Source organism: Notamacropus eugenii, chromosome 1 (assembly GCF_028372415.1).
Source record: "Notamacropus eugenii isolate mMacEug1 chromosome 1, mMacEug1.pri_v2, whole genome shotgun sequence".
Classification (NCBI taxonomy): Eukaryota; Metazoa; Chordata; class Mammalia; order Diprotodontia; family Macropodidae; genus Notamacropus; species Notamacropus eugenii.
Genome location: NC_092872.1, coordinates 219,004,701 through 219,020,224, shown reverse-complemented (window position 1 = coordinate 219,020,224; position 15,524 = coordinate 219,004,701). Strand labels below are relative to the sequence as shown.

General features: G+C 37.3%; 1 protein-coding gene across 4 annotated transcripts in view; it reads left to right on the top strand.

Moving 5' to 3' along the window:
- WDFY4 (WDFY family member 4) overlaps positions 1-15,524 on the top strand; it is a 382,372-nt gene that overhangs the window by 92,696 nt on the left and 274,152 nt on the right. For all 4 annotated transcript variants that reach the window (XM_072627574.1, XM_072627546.1, XM_072627553.1 and 1 more), the window contains 5 exons: positions 6,298-6,512; positions 8,465-8,571; positions 9,370-9,622; positions 10,101-10,177; positions 13,650-13,868. In XM_072627574.1, coding sequence (XP_072483675.1) covers positions 6,298-6,512; positions 8,465-8,571; positions 9,370-9,622; positions 10,101-10,177; positions 13,650-13,868 — 871 coding nt within the window. The remainder of the gene's footprint in view (positions 1-6,297; positions 6,513-8,464; positions 8,572-9,369; positions 9,623-10,100; positions 10,178-13,649; positions 13,869-15,524) is intronic.

Here is a 15,524-nt window from a genome sequence, read left to right as displayed (position 1 = left end):
AAAGCATTAGGGAAACTCAATAAAAGTTAATGCATCCTGGTTTTCAATGAAGGAAACAACCATTTCCCTTTGGATTCACTGCTGGGTGATGACCTTAAGAGACCAAGCCAGAAGTGGGCTGAAATAAGACTTGAGTGTAATTCTATCAATATTAACAAAACACCCACCTGCCCTTTCTTTCTGGTCTGTACAAAATGACGATTAAGTGATTATGCACTTATTGTTGACATAGATCTCATGTCTAGGGCTACAGGATCCAAGCGGTTAAGAGTCACCCCTAAAGCAGAGATGTTCTTGGTTTCTCTAAGTGATATTGACAAAGGGTCAATACACTGGACTTTTGAATTCTGCCTTTGGAAATTTCATTGGATAACTCATATTAGTGAGTCTTTAATAGTTACTGTTTAATGGCAGAAAATTTAAAAAAACATACACACCATTTAATGGATTTATCTGGTAATCATCACGGTTTGGTAAAGGCAGATGTATTTGTCTATTCAACTCCTTACTACGGATGGACACGTTGTTAAACATTCTAAGATGTTATTCCATTTGATCCTGCAAAATATTTTAAGACAACAAAAAAAAATCTATTTTTGTTTCTGCTAACCCCATACCAGTGAATATAGACATCACGGATGGCTTCATAGGTCAGTGATCTGAAAGGAAAGTGTGGGTCAGTGTGGTATAGTTGAAAAAAATGCTGAATTTATAATGTAAGGACCTGGATTTGAAATCTGGCTCTTATATTACCCTTATAACCATGAACAGTTAGCTTTAATTTTCCTGGGCCTCAGCTTCCTAATCTGGGTACTGGATTCTAAGTCTCTAAGGTCCTATTAGACTCTAAATGTAAAACCTTATGATGTAACTTATTATAATAATTCCAGGTTGTTTATAGGTTTGTGGATTTGGGTGCATTATTCTTCTGCCAACATTATGAGGGATAAATAGTTCCAGTAGATACAAAGAAAGTTGTTCTGCATCTAAAGATACACAGTTGTTTTCCAGATCCACATTCAACTTGACTATGATTTTTCTTTAGTTTAAATTTTGAATGATTCTTTCAAATAATTTACTTTCTTCAAGGAACTACCAGACCCGATTCTTTTCTTTCAAGATTCCTCCCACCTGAAAAACTATTCAGTTTCTAGTTAGATCTTTCCCCCAAAAGTTGTCAGAGAAAAGGTTATCACCCCAATGAGGGTATTGGACTACATAGTCTCCAATGTTCCTTCCATCTCTAACTTGCTATGCTCTGTGATATATGAACTTCTGGGAAAGACGGGATAAAAGAGAAAAAAAAAAAACCAAGGCAGGTATGTCCTGGTTTGATTTCCCGAAATGCCATTGGTTTACAACAGACTTTTTTTTCCCACCCTGAGACAGTACTGTAAAGAATACTGACCTAGACTTTGTAATTCTCAATTATTTAGTGTATGGCTCCTTGGCAAGACAATTCACCTTTGTTTCACTGCCTTTCTCTATTTTGTTTCTATATTGGTTTCTTTCCTTCCTTCCCTTTCTCTTTCTCTTCCTTGCCTTCACAGAAGAAAACAAATGTAGTTAACTCATTGAAGCTTTCTTTTGGTGATCTTAGCATGGAGACGAAGAAGAAAAGTCATCATTAGATTTTTGTTAGCCATCCCATTTTGACTGTGTGAGTAATTTACGTATTCAGATAAACTGGTACAGCAGTAGATACTTCCTTTAAGAAGAGAATTGTTATGTATGCATCCATGTAACTAGGCTTCAAAGACTCAGGTCACTTACCTTTAAAACTATGAAACAGGGAACAAGACCAGAAAGTCTAACAGAAAAGGATCATAGACTTAGAATTGAAAGGGACCTCTATGGTCAGCTAGTCCACATCCTTCATTTCATTATAGAGGAAATTGAGGCTAAGAGATGAGGTAAAGTGACTTATCTGAGTTCACATAGCTAGTGAGTTCTTGAGTTGGGATTTGAACCCAGATGTTCCAATTCCAAATATTGTATGCTCTCCCCTTAACTGTGCTGATTTCCTATAATAAAGACCTAAAATCTCTGACCCAACAGTGAACAAATTCAAGACTGAACTGTTAAGTGGAGAAAGTTGAGAGCTACTTAAAGACATTTATGCAAACTGCTCTGTGACATTCTGCCCTGCAAATACAATCTACTGGTCAACTTTGTACTCCCAACACATTTACCACAAAATCCTAATTGAACCCACCTTATCTCCCTCTTACATTGTGAGCAATATGTGTTAGGAAAAATCAATCCATTTGTATGGGGGAAAACAGACTGGTTTCCTGCCATTGTTTATATTTTCACTAAAACCCAATTTTCCTGGAACTACCATTGAAAACTGTATCTTTTGTTCAAAACAAGGCAATATTGTTATTGACAGTGCTGCAATGATAATGAGGGCGATCAATTTCTCATTCTCCATTATGGTGATATTGAGCAGATTTTGGAGTAAACTTGCAGTTTAATTAGCCAGTATCAGCATTTTTCCCCCTTTTTACAAACTTTTTTTGGGGGATTAAAAGTATTCTTGTCCTATTTGCAAAATAAAAAAGCCCCAAAGCCCCAACAACAATAAGTGCTGGTAATAAAAACTGGATAGTTGTTGAGATTTCTTTTTAATTCTTATTAATAATACATTGTGGTTTTATTTTTGCATCTTTTTTTGCACAGACAGTCTTCCCAATTCTTCTGCCAAATTAAGAGGGTAGTTACCAAATCAAGTAATGAAAGTCAAGGGAAAGAAATTTCAAGGCAAAATGTTATTTTCCATTACATGTGGAGGGAACAGAGAACTATGCTATGTTGTATAATAACTTTGAAAGAAAGGATGGATGAACAAAAGTCTAGAGTAAGACAGTTTTTCAGATAGATTGGCATTTGTATATAAAGGCTTAATAAGACTAAAGAAATTTGGTTGTTCAATAGAAATTATATTGGTGTATTTAAACTAATATTCAGATTACCTGTGGAGGTAGACAAAGTTAGCTCTGGCTATTTCAGGGTTTGTCATTCTTTTATTCTCTTCTTTCCTTCCTTCTTTCCTCCTTCCTTCCTTCTTTCCTTTCTTCCTCCCTATCTTTCTTTTTCTCTGTCATACTCTCTTCCCTTCTCTTCTCTTCCTTTCCTTTCCTTTCTTTCCTTGCTTCCTTTCTTCCTTTTTCTTTCTTTTTTCTCTCTCTTACTCCTTTCCCTTCCCTTCCTTCCTTCCTTCCTTCCTTCCTTCCTTCCTTCCTTCCTTCCTTCCTACTTTCCTTCCTTCCTTCCTTCCCTCCTTCCTTCGTTCCTTCCTTCCTTCGTTCCTTCGTTCCTTCCTTTCTCCTTCGCTTCCTCCTATTATGTGATCTACTATTTAGTTTTATCAGTATGGGGATACGATGTGAAAAAATGAATTCATCTAGACAGGGAACATCCAATGTGAAAACTTCCTCCAGATATATAGAACAGCAATTTGTCTATAACTCACAGTCTTAGAGATTTGCACAGAGAGGTTATGTAATTTGCCCATAGTCACACCACTAGTATGTGTTAATGGCAGGATTTAAAGCCAAGTCAATCATCAACAAGCATTTAAATGCCTACTGTATGCTAGATGCTATTGTTTGACATTGAAGATACAAAGAAGGAGCTTGCATTGTATCAGAGACAATATACACATATATAGGTATACAGAGGATAACTATGAAATAAGTACAAGGTTTTTTGGGGGGTTCATAACTGGAAAGATTTGTAGAGCTGAGCTTTGAATTAATTGAAGGAATCTAACAGGTGAGGAGGAGGAGGTGGAGAAAGCATTCTAGGCTTGAAACATTCTGTGCAAAGGCAAGGAACCAGGAATTAGAGGGTTGTATTTGAAATGCCAGTCTGACTGGTGTAGAAAAGTGGACTTTAGGAAGGTCCTCCTCTAGGTAGCCAACTCTATTTCCTCTGGATATTTTTTCAGTTGAGCAATACCTTTCTTAGACCATGAAACCCACAATGAAGCCTATTAGAACTGGAAAGTGGCTTAGACATAGGGCACCTAGTCCAACTCTTTCATTTTACTGAGGAGGAAACTGAGGCCAAGTGGCTTGGCTAAAGTTATGCATAATCAACAGTAAAGTTAGGATTTGGACCTAGGTCCTCTCTTCAAACCTGGCACTATTTTCTTCATACTCATACAACCTCCATTAAAAAGATAGAGAAGCTAATTGTGCACACGTTGAATATTTGCATCTTATAAATGAAATTAAAAACATAACATTTGAACCCTATAGCTGATGATATATAACCAAACGAAGTTATTTATATATACACACACACACACACACACACACACACATTTTGTATGTGAATTTGTCTGTGTGTCTGTAGGTATATCTGTATCTGTATAAAGGTTATTACCTGGCCCATAGTTGGGACATAAATTTTTGTTGACATTGTTATTGTCGTATTTATTGTTATAAATGGGGTCTCTATCCTCATTATTATAAATGGGGGTTCTATTATTATAAATGGAAATAAATGAGGACTCTCCTCAAATAGTTAAGGATTAGAAACTTCATTTCAATAACCGATTCAATTCCACCAACATTTATGAAACCACTTCTACGTGCAAGGTGAAAGGCAATGTGATTTGATGGATAGAAAGGCAGCCTCTGAGTCTGAAAGAGCAGAATTCAAGTCTGACCTCTGATAAATGCTGATTGTGTCTCTCTGTGCAAGTCACACAGCCTCTCTGTGCCCAAGGCTCTAAGATTATAAACTGCAAAGTAAGTGCTACCGTTTATCAAAAGCATATTTGTGGTTTTAGGTAAGTCATCCATCTTCTTGGAGTTTCAGTTTCCTCTTCTGTAAAATATGAAGGTTGAATTAGATGGATCTCTAAGATTCCTTCTAGCTCTAAGACTGTGATCCTATAAACCAAATTTCACAATAATTAAAAAAAATTTCTTGTAGTTATCTATAAAGGGATGTATTGGTACCTAAATTAATATGCTTCAAGTATAAGTCTTCAAAATACTGTAGGTGGTAGGGGTTCAAATCCTGAGGGGCCTATAGATAAGTTAAGGGCTTTGGAATTTCTTTAAAAACCATTTCAACAATTGATTATCCATAAAACAGGCTTATTTTGTAATTCCATGCATTTTGTTTTATGCATTTAAAAACACTGTTGTGAGAAAGATCCATATGCTTTATCAGACTACCAAAGGGACCCATCTTCAGACAAATAAACAAAATAAGATGAAGGACCCCTGTTACAAAAGAAAAGATCATACACACTGTATTTGTTCTGTAATATGTAACAAGGTGGGGTGTTTTGTCTGCTTCTTGGTTTATATGTTGTAATGTATTCTACCTTTTAAATCACTGATTTCACTGGGGGCTACTTAGCAAAGATTAGATTTTCTAGTAACAAGTCAGCCAATAAGCATTTATTAAACACTTCCTATATGCTTGATACTTATCACATGACTTTATTTATTACAGTATGGGTATCTGGTTCAAGAAGGGCATTGCTAAACTAAAAAGCATCCAGATACAAAGGGAAAGGACTGTGAATCCATGTTCTATAAGGATCATTTAAAAGAACTGCACATGTTTAGCCTAGAGAAGAGAAATCTCAAGGAGAATAAACTCTGTCATCAGGTATTAATGGGAACTAATGTGAACTATGTCAGTCTCCCATTCCATGGCTGGTTACCAGTTCAAGTTTAATGAATATGCTTAAATACCAGAATGTGTTATGGATCTGTGGTTTTATCACTTTGAAGGGCTGCCTTCCCTAAGGCTGATCACAGTCCATCCATTGCTAAAGAGATAAATGCTGAAGATCTGCCTAAAGCACGACTGATCAAATGACTTATTTAAGGTCATAAAGCTAGTAAGTAGGAAATCCAGCTAGGTGGTACAAGGGATTGAGTGCTGGGCCTGGAGTCAGGAAAACTCATCTTCCTGAGTTCAAATCTGGCCCGAGACACTTAGTAGCTGTTTGACCAGGACAAGTCATGTAACTGTGCCTCAGTTTCCTCATCTGCAAAATTAGCTGGAGAAGGAAATGGCAAACCACTCCAGTATCTTTCCAAGAAAACCCTGGTTGGGGTTGTGAAGAGTTGGACATGACTGAAAAACTATTCAACAACAACAAACCTGGTAAGTAAATGTCAGAGGCTGAATCTGATCCAAGTGTTTCTGACCTGCATAGTACTCCATATATAATTACAGATCACCTGTTCTACTACTAGAATATCTCCAAGATATAACCAGTCTGACTATCTCTGTATTTCTTCCTTTCTCATCTTTTTTTAGCTTTCTAAGGAAATCCAGTGCTCTTTGGCCAATCACATTCAGTCACTGGTGAAGTCAGAGAAGAACCGCCAAATCATGTGTGAAGCTGGATTGCTCAAGACCATTATCACATTCTGCCATAAAGCCTTAAATGACAGCAGCGATCCAGTTCACTTGTCTCTCATTAGGATTTTTGAGAAGCTTGCTTCTCAAGCAATTGAGCCAGACATATTAAGGTATGGTGTCTGTTTTAAAGTTGACCCCAAGTCTCAACTATAGTTCTTATTCCCAAAAGAGAAAATATACCAGCAACAATTATTGTATGATCAGCCTGTGTTTTATGCTTCGATGCAACTAAGAGGTTAAATATTGCTGAGGGAGAAGGGTGTGGATTTAGGTCTGGACTCATAATGTCATGTCATGTGGTGGTATCTATTCTTTTGTTTTCAACGAATATCAAGAGGAGTGGCAAGAGAGAATGATAGAATTTCAGAAGTAGGAGGGACCTTAGAGATCATCTCACCCAATCCCTTCATAGATTAGGAAACTAAGTCCCAGAGAGAGGAAATGTCTGATGATAAGTGGGAAGGGTTTTGTTGTTAATTATGCCATAATTGTGATGTTGATGATAATGGATAGCATTTATAGAGTACCTACTATGGCAACAAAAAGTCAAACTCAACAAAAGAACAGTAAAAATGCACCAGGTCCTATACTAAGAACTTTACAATTATTATATCATTTTCTCTTTATAACAATCCAGGGAGGTAAGCGCTATTATTATCCCTATTTTATAGTTGAGGAAACTTGTGGTTAAATGATTTGCCCAGGATCATACAGCTATTAAGTGTCTGAGACAGGATTTGAACTCAGGTCTTCTTGACTCCAGATCTAGTGATCTCTCTACTGTGCCATTTAGTTGCCTCTAGGCTCTTATCCCAAAGTCCTATTGTCCCAGTGAAGTCTTGACATTCATGACTGTGCTTCCTCAAGCAGTTTTAGATGTTCCTTTGGTGACTGAAATAACTCTGGGCAGAGCTGTTATCACAGAGTGATAGACCAATCTGACCATCTCTTGGACACTTCCCCAGGGAAAGGACACAAGCACCTCTGGTGCAGTGTCTTCTTTATTTGTGAGTTCAATCATGTGATGGGGCATAGTAGGGGAGAAAAAGATCAACCAAATGGTTTCCCTAATACTACCCCTGTTAGAAGTATATGATCTTGGTAAAAAAAAAAAAAAGAAGAGAATTTCTCCCTGCCCATTTATCAAATGGCCATGATGAGCCCTCTCTATATATCCATACCCATACTGTGGTATGGATAAAATGAAGTAGCATGAAAATGCTTCATAAAAATGTAAAATGATATATAAATGAACTATATGTATATGTATAGTAGCTATTATTATATGTGGATTGTAACTAAAATTGCCAGGAATCTTTGGTATCACCATTCCAGTATATGATCCTTTGAGTTTGAGTAACAGCAATCAGTTGCCATTAAGTATATTATTAAGTCCTTGTTTATTATGTGCTAATCACTGGGGATACAAAGGAAGGCAAAAGGAGTCCCTTCCCTCAAGGAGCTTATGATCTAATGGGATGGGACAACATGCAAACAATGAGGGACATACAATTCAGAGTCTGTGGAAAATTGTCTTAGGTGGGAAGGCATTAGCAGCTGGGGGGTGTGTGTGGTGTGCTTGGGAAAGGTGTCCTGAAGAAGCTGGCATTTGAGTTGAATCTTGAATGAAGCCAGGCATTTTAAGAGGCAGAGATGAGGAGGAGGGAAGTCTCTCTGGGCATGCAACAGCCACTGTTAAGGCATAGATATGTGAGATTGTGACAGTAAGTAGAGCAGAATGGCTGAATTGTAGAGTTCTGCAAAATATAAGGTTATTTGCTGCTTAATGATTTTGCTTATATTACTAAAGATTATACTAGTCTTTTTGTAATCAAGCTTAACTCAGTTAGACCACATTGCTTTCATTTCTCTTTTCCATGGAAGCATCCCTTGTGTTCCATACTCACGGAGCACTCCAGCTGTGTTCTGTCAGTGACATCAGGTCATCAGTCATTCTGTGATGTAATTCACTCCCTACTTCAATTTTTTAACTCCAAGACAGATTTTGCCAAATTTTGCCATATTGACTGACCTTATTTTTTGTTAATTTTGTAATTTTCAGGCAATTTCTTACTCTTGGGGTTCCATCAGCTAAGGAAGTTGGATGTAAAACGCTTGATATATCTGTTTCTCATGGAGATGTGTCATATCATTCAGATAAGAATACAGGTAAGAAAAGGCTTCTTAGAGAGGAGTCTGTGTTAAATCTTGACATTTTAGAATAATAAGTAGTCTTTGTACATACAGAGACAGGAGGAAATCATACTCAGCAAGGGAAATAACTTAGTGAAGATACAGAGATGGCATATGCCTGAGTGAAGAGCTGGCCTGACTTGCTATATGTAAGGGAGTGGAAGACAATATAACTCTGAGGTTTCAAACAGGAATGACTTTGGAGAACAGTGTCCCATTGACAAAGAAGGGGAAGTTATAGATTTGTAAGGAAGGATGATGAGCTTGGTTTGAACATGTTGAATTTGGGATGATAGCAAAATGATCATTGAAGTTTTAGGATGGGAAGTTTGGGTCAAGGGATGGAACTGGAGATGCAGATTTAGGAGTCACAAGTCTTGTTGAACCTATGATAATGAATAATTCCTATGCGGGAAAGAATTTTAAGAGCTAAGAAAAAGGAAGGAAGACTGAGTCTGGGGTCTGGGGGTGAGAAGATGAGAAGTCAGTGAAATCATAGAAGTGGCAAGGAAGATAGAGGTAGGAGGGGAACCAGCATGGCACTATGTCTCAGCAGCGCAGAGAAAAGTTTCAAGAACTTGGACACCAACAAGGTCATTGACAATACTCAACTTAAGGAGGATGAAGACTGAGAAAAAGCAACCCTATTTAGAAATAAGTCTTTGGTGTTCACTTTTGGAGAGAAGTTTTGATAGAATGATGGGGACTTAAGACAGGAAAAGAAGTAATACACATTAAACAACTGGAAAAAGGTTATTCATATTGGTGTCTTAGGATCAGAAGCACCTGGACCTTCTGGTAGTGATGGTCCTGCTGAAGACATCTCTGAAGCCAGCTACTCTGAAGCCAGCCTTACTGTCAGCACTGTGCCAGCCTCTAGGACATCATGCATAACCAAGAGCTCTGTTCATACTCTTCAGACAGCCATGAGTCTCATTTCTATGACATCACCACGAAACATCCAGCCACAGAAAGCTACCTTGGCTCCATCATTTGTGGAATTTGACATGTCTGTGGAAGGATATGGGTACAGTAGGCTTTCTTCAACTTTTTGAGTCATTTTATTTTATTAGCTTTATGACACCAGAGTTAATCTAACACAATGATCATGGGATCCTTATTTTCATGACCATCACAAACATTCTTCCTGTTCTGGTCTAATCCTACTATACCATTGATCTCCCATGACCTCTCTCTGTCTCTGTCTCTTTTTCTGTTTCTCTCTTTCATCTACATTTTTGTATACATGTATGTATGTATATATATATATATGTACATATATATGTATATTCATTTTAAACAAATGTTTCTGCATTTTCACAAATATCACAATTTTTACCTTCATTGATCCATCACTAACCCAGATGTGAATAGAATCATTGTCCCAGTGTTTAGTTTTATTTCCATTTAATGATAGACTAAATTCCATACTGGTCTTGAATGACTTGTTTATAGTTTTGTGTAAGAGCTATGATTTTAAGGATATTTTTGTTTTTTTTTTCCAGTTGCTTATTTATTCCTACACTGTCAACAATTATGGGTGCCAATACCGAACACTCAATCTCTGGAGGCATTGGGATAGGTAGGTGACTTTTTGCCTACTTCTCTGTTAAACTAATTTAGACGCTTCTTTATGATCGCAGTTTGCCAAAATGGATAACACTGCTTCAGTGCTCTGATAATGCCTTGAGAAGTAATATGGTAGAATGAGAGAGCCTTGAAGCCAGAGTTGGGACAGTAGAGTCTGAAAGTCAGTCCTATCGCTGATCAGTCATGTGACGGCACACATTACTCTCTCACACATTCTTGGGTTCCTCATCTGCAAAATGACAAATGTTCTTTGATTTTTCTATTGAATATCTAAATAGTACCCCAAGTAAGCCTCTATCCTCTAGCAAATCTAAATGCCGCTCCTCCTGTATAGCTAACTATAGCTATTGTCTATATTGTGTTTTCATGTGTGCACAGCACTTTATATAGTATTTATATAAGTACCTATAGAAAGATATAAACATGATATGTGTGTATATAAATAAATATGTTACATATGTAACATAATTTAATGTATTGTCTACATATGTTATGTCTGCAAAACATTTATACTCAATATTTCCTTTGGTCTTCATAGCAACTCTGTGAGAAAGGAACCTAGTGCAATAATCACAGTATGCCCCAGAGGTATCTAGAGTGAACTTTCTGCTCCATCTAGCTACCTCAAGTGTCTACCTAGTCCAATTCATTTTCCATATAGCTGCCAAAATAATTTTTCTAAAGTTCATTTCTGAGCATGCTACCTCCCTCCCCAATCCCATACTCAAATTCCTTCTAAGATAAGACACAAACTCCTTAGTTAGGTATTTGCACCTCTTTGCAACTTGGCTCCTTCCTTCCTTTCCAGCCTTTTCTTACATTATCCCACTCCGGACTTTGCTCCCATCCCCTACTTTTCTGTAATGTTTTCCTGTGCTAGAATGTAAACCCCTTGAAGGCAAGGATTTTCTTTTTGTTTATGTCTATATCCTCAGCACTTAGCACAGCAGCTGACCTTTCATAAATGCTTGTTGCCTTGCCTCTACAATCCAGTCATGGTAGTCTGCTTGCTGTCCATCCCCCATGGACTGCATCCCCCGTGTCTGCTTTTGTATATCTCTTCCTTAAACCTGGCATGCTCTCCCTCTGAGCCTCTAATTCCTGGTCTCCTTGAAGATTCAGATTATTGAGTGAGGTCTTGCTGGTATCCTCTAGTAGCTAGTGTCTTTCCCTCTATGGTTACCTTGTGTTTGATTTACTCATGTCTTCATATTTGAATGCATGTATGTGTAGGTTGTCTCCCTCCTTAGAATGTAAGCTTCTTATAATTCTTTGTCTTTGTATGTCCAGCATTTAAAACAATGCCTGACACAAAGCACATACTTAAGAAATGCATATTCATTGTCACTATCCCCATTTGAGGAAACTGAGGCACAGAGAGGATAGATGATTTGCCCATGGCTGTCATAGCTAATACATGTTGGAGATGGAATTTAGACCTTGGACTCTCCTAATTCTAAATCTGCTACTCTTTCTACACTACCTTGCTTCTTCTTGTGGATTTATACTATTCTATACATACTATCTTTGGTTGGGGATTTCTTTGGAACTTTTGACGTGCATTAGCCAGGTGGCATATTAGCTTTGGAATTGTAGTCTACTAAGTCACTCATATGGAGATTAAAACTTCTGAGCCATATTTTAGGAAGGGCATTAATAAACTAGAATACCTCCAGGAAGATAACCAGACTGAAAGTCGGGTGGGATACCATGCAATGGGTTCAATTATCATGCGTATGCCAATGAGTCCCAAATATCCAGCCTTAACCTGCTTTATGTGTTCCAGTAGCACATCACTAAAAACTATTTATGCATGGATGTTTTTTTTGACATCTCCAATTCAACATGACTGAAGAAGATTTCATTATTGTGATTTTCCTGTCCTCTATCCAATTTCTTTTGGAGATACCACAGTCTTTTGAGTTGCCAGGGATCACAACCTCAGAGTTATCTTTCATTCTTTCTTATCCCTCATGTCCACTTAACAGCTACTTCATGTTGCTTCTGTCTCCAAGTTATGCCTTGTATCTCTCCTCTTCACTCATATGACCGCCACCTTAGTTTAGGTCCTTGACACTTCTTAAATAGACTTCCTGTGATAGTCTTACATTTGCTCTCCCTTTTTAGCATTCCTCTCCTTTCAAACCCATTCTCCACGTGTTGAGGTGTGACTCTGAGGTGTGACCGTGTCATTCTTTCTACTCAAAAACTATTGTTGGCTATCTACTTCTTCAGAGATAAAATACCTACTACCCACTTTAACATTTTAAGGACCTCACAATCTGCCTCTAAACTATCTTTCCAGATTTAGTTCATATTACTTTCCTTTTTGTACTCAACATTCTAATCCAAGCCAAATTGGTCCATTATGCTCCTCCTGGTACTTGACCTTCAATGCATACCTTCATATGTTTGCATAAGGCAACCTTAGAACTTAGCTAGTGCTCTATCTGGTGCACCACCCACCTGCCTCTGAACTTAGAATGTCTTTCTCGCACTTATAAGAACTACTGGCTAAGTTCTTATGCCCCCTTTTATATGGAGTCTTTTGTCATCCTGCAAGTTAGAAGTTCTTCCTTCTTTCTCAAATGATCATGTTTGCATGTTACATATCACACCATAGATGGAAGTTTCTTGAGGTCAAGAACTGGTTTTCATTTTTGTCTTTGTTTTTGTAGTCGCTAGCATCATGCCTTGTAGGAGCATAATAAATGCATATTGAATCTAATTCCCCAAATGGCATTTCTGTCTTCTAAATAAATCTGTCATGCTTTGTCTTTGGTCAAATACAGACAGCCAAACTCTATGAATAAATTAGTTAAGAAAAGGATTTATTGAGAACCAACAATGTGCCAGACACTTTACAAAGAACTGGTTATAAAAACACAAAAGCAAAACTGTCCCTTCCCTCAAGGAGCTTATATCCTAAGGGGATTGGGGAGAAGACACAACCCTATTGTTGTATTTCCCCATTAGACTGTATGCTCCAAAGTACAGGGACTGTCTTTTTATTAATTGTATCACTAGCACTTAGCAAGGTGCTTGGAACATAGTAGGCACTTAAATCAATGTGATTGAATTGATTAAAGTTAGCTGTTCTGTTGATGCCAATTGAATGCAAGGTGGCAGGAACCATAGATAATACGTTAAATGAGGAAGTTTTTCTTTACCCAGTTTTGAGCTGAGAAGAATATGGGAGGTAATGAGAAAATTCGCTATTTTTGCTCTGTCTCCAGAAAAGAAACACATACTTCTGGCCCCCCTCCCTATCTTTCCTATCCTGTCATCAAGGTAAGAATCATCCTTTGCAAATAGGTGATGGTGCTGGGTTCATACATCCTAAACCCTTGATGCTAAATTCAAGCCCTCATATAATAAGGACTCTTTTAAACCTATCTTAAAATTAAGGTTCATGTTCTTGCAAAATGATAATGATTTTTAACTATTTTTGTTTTCCAACACAGGCCCCAGGTTATTTCCTCCCCCGAATGGTCTTACATTTTCCTCTTGGTTCCTGATCAGCAAACTCAGTTCCATTCCAAACGCTCATCCTGTGCATTTCTTGACCTTGGTGCGCCACATGGCCAGGACAGAACATCAGTTTGTCTGCTTCTCAGCTCACTTCTCACCTGAGGACCTGACTTTAACTGTTTCTACCGAAGAAAAAGAATTTGAGCCACTGGGTGAGGTTTTCTAAAGTACCATTCCTCTAGGTTATGGTGAGGAAATGTCGGTCAGTGAATGAATATTCATTAAGAGTTTATTATGTGCCAAGAACTCTGTGCTAAGCATTGAAGATACAACCCAAGCCAAAAGAAAAAAAATTAAGGAGTTCATATTTTAATGGCGGGGGGGGGGGGGGAAGGAACAGAATAGCAACATGTCAAATAGAAGAACAGAATATATACAGAAAACCAGTAAAAATATGACAAATACACAGAAATTTGGCCAAAAGTATGTTATCAATCAATCGATCAATAAACATGTATTAAGTTCCTGCTGTGTGCCACACATTGTGCTGAGTGGTGGGAACACAAAAAGGCAAAAGACAGTCCCAGTATTCAAGGAGTTCACAGTCTAATGGGATAGACATCACACAGATATATACAAAGCAAATTTAGAAGATTAATAGGAAGTAATTCATAGAGGGAAGGCACTAGAATGAAGAGGGATTGTGGAGGGCTTCCAGTAAAAGATGCGATTTTATTTGGGACTTAAAGGAAGCCAAGGGGGTCAGTAGGCTGAGTGGAAGAGGGAGAGCACACCAGTCATGAAAGACAGCCAGAGAAAATGGCCACCTTTCTGTTCTCATTGTTTGAAATTGAAGCAAACCATTTTTATGGTATTTTATATGCATATGAATAAGAATGCAAAATGATAACCTAATGGTAAAAAAAAATTAGCATTTACATAGCACTTTACCTAAATTATCTCTTTTGATCCTTACAAGAATTCTATAAGGGGAGTACTTTTTAAATATCTACTTTACATAAAAGGAAACTAAATCTGAGAGGTTGACTGACTTCTCCAACATTCATACTAAGAAGAGTCTTTTTAAAAGGGATATTCTGCTAAAAATTGTCAATGACTTTGTTCTACCTGCAGGAAAAATATATAAACTCTTTAACCTTACATTTAAAACTTTTCAGTCCGACTCTGACTACCTTTCTTGTATATTTGCTACTCCTCATCACGTACCCTATGTTCTTTTTTCAAATAAGCAACAAACATTTATTAAGTGCCCATTATGTATCAGACCACTTACTAAATGCTGGGAGTACAAATGAGGCAAAAGAAAACCCCTGCCCTCAAGGAGCTCACGATGTAATGTCTTTCTTATTCTTGAACGTGTCCTGAACTCTTCTACATCCATTCATTTGCTCTCCCTGCCCCTTATGCCCTTCCTGCACTCCCTCTTCATCTTGGCATATTCAAATATTTTTCTACTATAGATGGTGCAAAAACAAATGATACCAATAATGTTTTCAAAATATATCTGTATTTTTGTTAAATACTTTCCAATTGCATGTACAAATTTAAGAATATATATTTTAATTTTTAGTTTCAAATTCTTTTTTCCCACCTCTACCCCCCTTTGAGAAGGAAAACAATTTGATATAAATTAGACATTTAAAGTTATGCAAAATATATTTTTATGTTAGCCACATTGTAAAAGAAAATACAGAAAAGAAAGTAAAATGAGAAAAATAAAATTTTAAAAAAAGTATGCTTAAATCTACATTCAGAGTTCCTCAGTTCTCTCTCTCTGGAAGTGGATAGCACTTATCATCATAGGTCCTTTGAACTGTCTTGGATCCTTGTCTTGATCAGAGTAGCTA